General features: G+C 46.7%; 1 protein-coding gene across 2 annotated transcripts in view; it reads left to right on the top strand.

Annotated features, from left to right (window-relative positions):
• LOC309396864 (cell adhesion molecule CEACAM5-like) overlaps window positions 1–5,177 on the top strand; it is a 7,077-nt gene extending 1,900 nt beyond the window's left edge. Inside the window, exons 1-4 of one of the 2 annotated variants that reach the window (XM_081962369.1) lie at window positions 550–709; window positions 2,273–2,644; window positions 3,814–4,176; window positions 4,939–5,177. In XM_081962369.1, the coding sequence (XP_081818495.1) occupies window positions 682–709; window positions 2,273–2,644; window positions 3,814–4,176; window positions 4,939–4,943 (768 nt within the window). In that variant the 5' untranslated portion in view covers window positions 550–681 and the 3' untranslated portion in view covers window positions 4,944–5,177. Of the gene's footprint in view, window positions 1–549; window positions 710–2,272; window positions 2,645–3,813; window positions 4,177–4,938 lie in introns of those variants that run through there. The other variant, XM_081962370.1, reaches the window with a different exon arrangement.
• Window positions 5,178–9,990: the final 4,813 nt, after the last annotated feature.

Genomic DNA, 9,990 nt, shown 5'->3' on the forward strand with positions numbered 1-9,990 from the left:
GGAAGGAAAAAAAGAGCCAGAACTAAGTATAAAAAAAAGAAAAAAGAGTTAACACTATATTGCCAATAGGATCCTCTTCTGGATAACAAAACAACAGAGTTGGAAGGGACCTTGTAGGTCATCTAGTCCAACCCCCTGCTCAGGCAGGAGACCTTTTACCATTCCAGACAAAGGAATGGTCCAATCTCTTCTTAACCCCCCCCCCTCCCCAGTGGTTGAGAAGCCACCCCTTCTGGAGGCAAGCTCTTTCACTGGTTAATTGCAAATTCCTCCTCAGTTCTAGGTTGCCTCTCTCCTTGATTAGTTTCCATAAATTTTTTTTTCTGTCAGAAATGGTAGGGTCTCCTGCTTGGGTGGGGTGGGGGGTTGGACTAGATGACCTACAAGGTCCCTTCCAACTCTGATAATCTGTAATCTGTAAAGCCTTGCAAAGCTGCCAGCGAAAAGTTGGAAAACGGGTTTTCTTTCCAGGAACACACTGTTCTCTTTTGCCCAACTTTTTAATTCCAGTATTCTCACATCCCCTCCCTTTGGCAGGACTTGCCTGGAAACTCCCCCTGCCCTTTTTGAAAAGAGCCTCTAAAGCTATATAAGGCTTACAAAACACCCCATTTTTTGATCCCAAACGAAGCTTGCTTGTCTTGGGAACGCACTTCTCCAGCACCGTTAATCCGTCCCACCATGCGCTGGGTTGCTCTAATCCTGGCAGGTGAGAAGGGAGGAAGGAAGGAAGGAAAACACAGAGCCATTGACCCTGAAGAAGATTTAAACAGGCTGAGGTCCCCGATTTAACCTTGGATGGGGGTTTGGGGTGGGGTGGGACTGTAGACTTGTCGCACTGTGGCAGCTTAGGGGCACCAGGTTGGGGAAGTCTCTTGTGAAGGCTGTAGCGTGGAGACGTTGAGGGGGTCCATGCCAGAGGTGGGTTGTTCCCAGTTCGGACTGGTTCGGGCGAACCGGTAGTAACGTTGGTGGGAGGCTCCGCCCACCCACCCAGGCACTTTTGCACAAGTGTAGAAGTGTCACGCATGCATGAGCAAAAACGGTAGTACACCGGTTAGAAGCCCACCACTGGTCTGTGCCCCATGCTCCCTGGCACCACAAATGTTTCTCTCCTGCTCTTGCATTGGCTCAGGGGTGCTCGGAGGTTGGCAGAGGAAAGTGGGTGGAATGCAGGGGAAGGAGCAGCGGTGAAGTTTGGAACATCATCCTAAAAGCTTATCCTTTTGGTGCATCATGGGAAATTCCCCGTTGAAAGTTTGCTGTCTCCTTCCCCTTCCCTTTCTCCTCTTCCTCCCCTCCTTCTCCTCCCCTCCCTCCTTGTCTGCATCCTCCCCCTCCCTCTCCTCTCCTTCTTCTTTCTTTTCCCTTTCTCCTCTTCCTCCTCTCCTTCTCCTCCTCCTCTTTCTCTCCTCCTCTCCTTCCTCCTCTTTTTCCTCTCCTTCTCCTCCTCTCCCTCCTTGTCTGTATCCTCCCCCTCCTCTCCTTCTTCCTCTTCCTCTTCTCCTCTTCCTCTTCTCCTCCTCCTCCTCTTTCTCTCTTTCTCTCCTCCTCCTCTCCTTCCTCCTTTTTCTCCTCCTCCTGCTTGTCTATATCCTCCTCCTCCTCCTCCTCCTCCTCCTCCTGCTAATGAAGGTTCCTGGTGAACGTAGAAACCAGCACCTCTTGTTAATTTGAGTGGTCCTAATAAAGTTATCAGGAATGCGGTGGCTCATGGCTAAGATGCTGAGCTTGTCCATCAGAAGGTCGGCAGTTTGGCGGTTCGAATCCCTTGTGCTGCGTAACGGAGTGAGCCCCCGTGACTTGTCCCAGCTTCTGCCAACCTAGCAGTTCGAAAGCATGTAAAAAATGCAAGTGGAAAAATAGGGACCACCTTTGGTGGGAAGGGAACAGCGGTCTGTGCGCCTTTGGCGTTTAGTCATGCCGGCCACGTGACCATGGAGACGTCTTCGGACAGCGCTGGCTCTTCGGCTTTGAAACAGAGATGAGCACCGCCCCCTAGAGTCGGGAACGACTAGCACAGATGTGCAAGGGGAACCTTGACCTTTACCTAATCAAGTTATCATCCAGTTAGGAATTTGGATGGATAGTGGGTTTTTTTTCCTTCTCTCCAAGGATCAAAATGGTTATATTGGAATTTGATTGTGTATAAAGTGTTCATTTGTAAGCTGCCAATCTCATAATTCAGGGCAATTCTGTGTGGAAATATGTGTCAAGAGGGAGAATGGTTGAAGCAACGTTCATCTCCTTGTGTTTCTTTCCGGTGTTCCAGTTTTGGCTTTCGCCGCCAAACTCCCACCCTCAAAAACCGTCCGCATCGCCCAATTTCCACCCTACCCCCAAATTGGGAAACCGGTCCTCCTCTTTTTGGATGATCCCCGATCTCCTACCAGCTGCGACTGGTTCCAAGGGAGAGATCCAAGTGAGAATAGTCACATCTTCAGAGCGGAGTTTGATCCAACGGCTGGAGTCCATAGAATCAACCATACGGGACCAGCCTACACGGGACGGGAAGATTTGGCGAGGCGATGCGCCTTACTCGTCCGAAAAATACAGGCCTCTGATGCTGGCCCTTACAGCGTCTCCGTGATGGGACTGGACGGAAGTGATCCCGTAACTGGAGTGAGAACCCTGCAGGTTCCTTGTAAGTACCAAAGATGGGAACTGCGAAGATATTGCAAGAGAATTGAGTTGGGAATCTGTGGATGGGGGCAACTGAGGGGTGGAAGGGAAGAATGGCCTCCGGGACTCCTCGCCCTTCCCCTCCTCTCCCCCTCTCCCCTCCCCTCCGATCCCCTAACCTCCCCTCCCCAAACCTTCCCCCTCCTCTCTTCTTCATTGCTTCTCCTCTTTCTCTTCCTTCCTTCCCTTCCCTGCCTTTCCCTCCCCTCTCTCCTCTCCATTACTTCCCTTTCTCTTTTCCCTTCCTTCCTTTCCTCTTCCTTCCCTTCCCTTCCTTCTTCCTTTCCTTTTCTTTCCTTCCCTTCCCTGCCTTTCCCTCCCCTCTCTCCTCTCCATTGCTTCCCTTTTCCCTTCCCTTCCCTATAAAGCACCATGAAGTGGTATATAAGTAATACAATACAATACAATAGCAGAGTTGGAAGGGACCTTGGAGGTCTTCTAGTCCAACCCCCTGCCTAGGCAGGAAACCCTATACCATTTCAGACAGATGGCTATCCAACATCTTCTTAAAGACTTCCAGTGTTGGGGCATTCACAACTTCTGGAGGCAACTTCTGTTCCACTGATTCATTGTTCTCACTGTCAGGAAATTTCTCCTCAGTTCTAAGTTGCTTCTCTCCTTGATTAGTTTCCACCCATTGCTTCTTGTTCTACCCTCAGATGCCTTGGAGAATAGTTTCACTCCCTCTTCTTTGTGGCAACCTCTGAGATATTGGAACAATGCTATCATGTCTCCTCTAGTCCTTCTTTCTCTTAAGCTAAACATACCCAGTTCCTGCAACCGTTCTTCATATGTTTTAGTCTCCAGTTCCCTAATCATCTTTGTTGCTCTTCTCTGCACTCTTTCTAGAGTCTCCACATCTTTTTTACATCGTGGCGACCAGAACTGAATGCAGTATTCCAAGTGTGGCCTTACCAAGGCATTATAAAGTGGTATTAACACTTCATGTGATCTTGATTCTATCCCTCTGTTGATGCAGCCTAGAACTGTGTTGGCTTTTTGGCAGCTGCTGCACACTGCTGGCTCCTATTTAAATGGTTGTCCACTAGGACTCCAAGATCCCTTTCACAGTTACTACTACTGAGCAAAGTATCACCTTAAGTCTAAGAGGTATTGCTATTTCTATTCCAGATTCGCCTTTCTCCTTCCATGTCGAAGCTGCCCGCATGGTCCAATTCCCACCGAACCCACGGGTCGGTCAATCCGTCTTCCTATATTTAGATGATATCCAAAATCCTTCGGAGTGCAGCTGGTTCCGCGGGGAGGAACAGTGGGAGGAAGGACGGATCTTCAGAGCGAAATTTAGTAGAATCAGCAAATCCTATCTCATCTCTCTAAAAGGAGCAGCCTACGAAGGACGAGAAGAGGTGTGGACAGCGTGCTCCTTAGTCATCCGGAAGGTGCAGGCCTCGGATTCTGGGCTTTACACGGTCTCCATGTGGGATGCGGAGGACACCACTCCCATAACGGCAAGGAGATATTTGGAAGTTTCCCGTAAGTGTCAACGATGAGGGCTGCAAAGATATTGGGAAAGAATTGGGTGGGGTGGAGGCAGGAGGTGGAATCTATTAGTAGGGGCAACCAAGAAATGAAAAGGAAAGACAGTACCAGGATAACCCTGACGTGCAGGTAGAGAGAGAAAGGGAGGAAGGATGGAAGTAATGGGAATGAAAAGAGGGAAGGAAGCTAATGAGAATTGGAGGGAAGGTGGAAGGGAGGAAAAAAGGAGATGGTGATGAAAAGAAGGAAGGGAGGAAAGGAGAATTGGAGGGAGGGAGGAAGGAGATAGCAATGAAAAAAAGGAAATGGATGCAGTATGGAAAGGAGGAAGGAAGGGAGGAGAGAGGGAAATGGGAATACAGTCGAGGTGGCACTGTGGTTAGAGTGCAGTACTGCAGGCTATTTCAGCTGACTGCTAGCTGCAGTTCAGCAGTTCAAATCTCATCAGGCTCAAGGTCGATTCAGCCTTCCATCCTTCTGAGGTTGGTAAAATGAGGACCCAGATTGTTGGGGGCAAGAGGCTGACTTTTTAAACCGCTTAGAGAGGGCTGTAAAAGCACTATGAAGCGGTATGTAAGTCTAAGGGCTATTGCTATTGCTAATTCAGGAAGGAAGAAAATGAGAATGAGGGGAAAGAGCAAAAGAAGGGAAGAAGACGGTAAGAAGAAAAGAACGAAGGGCTAGAAGATAACGGAATCGATACCAAAAGGGAAAACGGAAGAACTAATAATATTCATCCTCTCATTTCCTTTACAGCCTAAAGATGCTTGGAAGATGCTTCTGACCATTTGGGCACCTTGGTCTTTGGAAGAGAAACAAAAAATCTGCAGTTGATCAGCCTTGGGGGATCCCCAGAAGGGATCAGCCATTCACTTTCTCTGGGATCCCTTCCTCACTTCTTCCCTTCACCCACAACCTAAAATTAAAATGTTTTCTGGCAAAACGGACGTGTCTCCTAGGAGCAGCTCCTTGCCATGTCTTTCTCAGGACTCAAATCAGAGGTGGTATTCAGCAGGTTCTGATCAGTTCTCGAGAATCGGTAGTGGAAATTTTGAGTAGTTTGGAGAACTGGTATATACCACCTCTGGCTGGCCCCGCCCCCATCTATTCTCTGCCTCTCGAGTCCCAGCTGATCGGGAGGAAATGGGGATTTTAGAGTAACCTTCCCCTGCCACGCCCCCAAGCCATGCCATGCCCACTAAGCCATGCCACGCCCACCAAGCCACACCACACCCACCAAGCCACACCACGTCCATCAAGCCACGCCCACAGAACCAGTAGTAAAAAAATTGAATCCCATCACTGACCCAAATCCAAATTCACTTCTATGTTTACTGATATAAAATAACTCAGAAGCATTCTACACTCACACACCATTATTCTGAACTGCCAAACGCTTGATCGCAATGCCCCCTCCACCATCAGGGGATTTATATGCACAAGTAATCCTCAAGTGACTGTGATTCATTTAGTGACTGTTCAAAGTAACAACAGCACTGACAAAAATGACTGACAGCTGGTCCTTGCACTTATTACAGCATCCCCCACAGTCACATGATCAAAATTTGGGAGTTTTATAACTGACGTGTATTTACCATGGTTGAGATGTCCCAGTCCCATGGTTATGTTATTGCAATTTGCAATGCTCCCGGCCGGATATTAACAAGGAAAATGAAGGAGGCAAGTCAGATTCACTTAAGGACCGTGGCAGAAATGGTTGTAATATTGCCTGTGATTCACTTGAGAACTGCTTCGCTTAGGAACAGGAAGTCTGGTCCCAATTCTGGTCGTAAGTCAAGGACTATCTGTAGTAGCTAATAGCCACCAGTCATCAAAGCCAAATGAGCCATTTGTGTCATTTAACATGTGGAGAGAAAGAGAAGGGGAGGGGGAGAGAGAGAGAGAAGGAGAAGGAGAAGGAGAAGAAAGAGGGAATAGAGAGATTGAGAGAGAGAGAGAGAGAGAATGAGGAGTAGAAAGAGGAGAGAAAGAGAGAAAGTGATTGAGGGAGAAGGAGAAGAAGGAAAGAAAGAAAGATAAATTGAGAGAGAGAAGGAGAGAAAGAAAGAGGTTGAGAGAGAGAGAAGGAGGAGGAAAGAAAAAGAGAGAGAGAGAGGAGGAGGAGGAGGAAGGAAAGAGAAAGAATGAGAGAGTGAGTGAGTGAGAGAGGGAGAGGGAGAGTCTTTCCTACAATTGACTTCCCTCATCAAATGTAGGGGGACCACAGTTTTCATTATGGGCATTGTAGTCCAGTCCATCTTGAATGCAGCAGTTTGGAACACCCCAGCAGGCCTCCCATACAGGTGGAATAGACTATGATGGTTTAGTAACCATTGTTTTAAGCCACCTAGTCTCATTTAAGTGAGGTGGGTGGTGTAGAACTGTAACAAATGAAATAAAAACGAAGATTTTCTTTGCTCTGCCATTTCCACATTAAACAAGACAATCGGCCTCTGCACCATTGCAAACCCCTGGGCCCAACTCCCGTGATGGAAAAAGGATACACTAAATGGCTGAGACTCTATCTCAGCATTGCTAATGCGTGCCAGGAGCTAGCCAAACTGGTTTATCGATGCTGGTTAAACTGGATTTTATCTCTACGGCTTGGCAGCGGCAGCTGTATTCTCCTCTTACAGTCAGAGGGAAGGCAATTCCTTCCTTTATTACTTTTTTCCCCTCTCCTGATTCCATCTGGGGTGTAATATTGGCTTGTGTCCCCCCCCCCCAGTTTAAAAGGACGAAGAAAAGTTTCAACCACCCCTTCCTTGGTTCTCGATCTGGACTATAAAGAAAATGATTCCAGACTAAAGGCCAACGTACCAATATATCAATTTATTAGAATTTTTACCACCTGAATCTAACAAAATGACACTCAATGCAGAGAAAAGTAAAATCCTACACTTGGGCAAGAAAAACCAAAAAAAACATATAGACTAGGTGACACCAGGCTTAATAGCAGTAACTTTGGGAGGGATCTTGGAGTCTTAGTGGACAACCAGTTAAATTATGAGCCAGCAGTGTGCAGGGCAGCCAAAAAAGCCAATGCAATCCTAAGTTGCATGAACAGGAGGATATAATCAAGATCAAGGGAGATACTAATTCCACTCTACAAAGCCCTAGTAAGACCACACCTAGAGTACTGCATCCAGGTTTGGTCAAGACACTATAACAAAGATGTTGAGACTCTAGAAAAAGTGCAGAGAAGAGCAACCAGGATGATGAGGGGACTGGAGGCTAAAACACATGATGAACGGCTGCAGGAACTGGGCCTGGCTAGCCTAGTGAAGAGAAGGACCAGGGGAGACATGATAGCAGTCTTCCAATATTTGAGGGGCTGCCCCAGAGAGGAGGGGGTCCAGCTGCTCTCCAAGGCACCCAAAGGCCAGACAAGGAACAATGGATGGAAACTGATCAAGGAGAGATTCAACTTGGAAATAAGGAGGGATTTTCTGACAGTGAGAACAATGGAACCAATGGAACAGAAGTTGCCTTTGGAGGTTGTGGGAGCTTCATCACTGGAGGCTTTCAAGAAGAGACTGGACTGCCATCTGTCAGTAATAGTGTAGGGACTCCTGCTTGGGGGTGGGTGGGTTAGACTAGATGACCAACAAGATCCCTTCCAACATCTGTAAATCAGTCATCCAGATCACAGTTGTCCCAAAGGTGTTTTTTTCCAAAAGGCAAGTGGACTTCCTTGGCTTTTTTTTCTTGAAGACGTTTCGCTTCTCATCAGAACTGAAGAAGCTTCTTGGATGAAAAGAGAAATGTCTTCAAGGAAAAAAAACCAAAGTCCAGTTGCCAGTTGAAAAGCACCTTTGGGATTTATACAACCTATTTTTTGCCTTTTGAGGGTATAACAAAGCTTATTCCTCAATCAATCGCTGGTCATAACTATCCTAATATACTGTAAAAAAATATGATTTCTGTGATAAGAGTTGTCAAAATCTGGAATGCTCCCTGATTCAAATTTTCACTGTTTCAGTCACAACTTAACTTCCGTGTGCCTTACTTCATACATAAGGGGTCAGTAGGAGAGGCGTGCATAAGTGCCTTTAATGTGCCTATGATCCCCATCATTGCATTTTTATTCTCTTATTCTCATTTTCGTTTGACAAATTCTAATAAATAAAATAAAAAAATAATAATATCTGGGTTTACAAAACTACAAAACAGGTTTGGGATGCTTGATTGCCCCTGGGACATCCCTTGAAGACACTGTCTTTTAGGAATGGATGTAGACAAGATCTTATCCATCTTGGGAACTTTAAGATGTGTGGACTTTGACTCCCAGAATTCCCCAGCCAGCCATGGGGAATTCTGGGAGTTGAACTCCATATATTAAGATGTTCCCAATACTGAGCGAGAAGCACCTATAATTTGTTCTTGTGTTTAAAAAAAATCCCAGACACATCAAAGCAGGCGTCCCTTCTCTCCCAGAGAAAGGAGCAAGGTTGCTCCTGTGCAAGTGCAAAATGCATTCCTCTCTCTTATAACTTAGGAGGGACTTGTCTCCCCTGGCATGCTTGACCACGAAGACAACATGAAAATTTCCGATCGTGATTCAAGTGCTTGTAAAGAACGCCTGCGCCACCAAAGTGCAATTTCTCGTGAGTCATGCAACCCACAACTTTCCAGCACACATAAAAAAAAACTCTAGTGGTGACCATGACATTCCAGGCCAACACAATGAAAAAAGAAGGAGGCCTCGCTTGACTGATTAATGACTGATTCCCGGGGCCAACGAGAGCAGTCTATTCTAAGCAGGTCAGAAGATGACTGACTGACATGTTGATTCAGCATGCTAAGTTGAGTGAAGGGTCATCTAGGTTAAAAGAAGGTGGTTTGCTTTGGGGAAAGGTAAGATGTGGGAAGGACGTGATGGCTCAGAGGGATGTGGTGGCTCAGTGGCTAAGACTCTGAGCCTGTTGATCAGAAAGGTCGGCAGTTCAGCGGTTCGAATCCCTAGCGCCACGAAATGGAGGGAGCTCCCGTGACTTGTCCCAGCTTCTGCCAACCAAGCAGTTCAAAAGCACGTAAAAAATGCAAGTAGAAAAATAGGAACCACCTTTGGTGGGAAGGTAACAGCATTCCGTGCACCTTCGGCGTTGAGTCATGCCGGCCACATGACCACGGAATTGTCTTCGGACAGCACTGGCTCTTCGGTTTTGAAAGGGAGCTGAGCACCGCCCTCTAGAGTCGGGAACGACTAGCACATATGTGCGAGGGGAACCTTTACCTTTACCAAGATGTGTGAATTCCAGCCATTGGTTTAATTTGTGGGGAGATCCATGATGGGAACCCACAAAATAGGTCTAGTGGGTAAGGCACCATGTTAGAAAGCGGGAGACTGTGAGTTCTAGTCCTGCCTTAGCCATGAAAGCCGTCTGGGTGACTCTGGGCCAATCACCAGGAAACTGTGAGTTCTAATCCCGCCTTACCAAGAAAGGCCAACGGGTTAATTTGGACCAATCACCAGGAGATGGTAAGTAAATAAATTGAAGAAAGAAAGAAAGAAACAAATAAATGTTCTCATTTTAAAGATTTAGTCGTGTCTGACTCTCAGTGACTTTATAGGCCTCCATAGTACCCTGTCAAACACAGCTTCCTTCAATCGAGTATTTGTTTTTGCATCACTTTGAGGTTATTGTGTCAATGGGTTATATGCTCGCTCCCTTCTTCTTGTTCCACTAACCGTTCCCAGCACGGTTGACTTCTCCGATGAATTTGCATGCATGACATGGCCAAAGTCAGTCAGGTGTGGTTTTACGATAAATAAATAAATTCCTTGTTCATTTTATTGTTTTATTT

The sequence above is a fragment of the Natrix helvetica genome (assembly GCF_964273705.1).
Source record: "Natrix helvetica genome assembly, chromosome: 9".
Lineage (NCBI taxonomy): Eukaryota > Metazoa > Chordata > Lepidosauria > Squamata > Natricidae > Natrix > Natrix helvetica.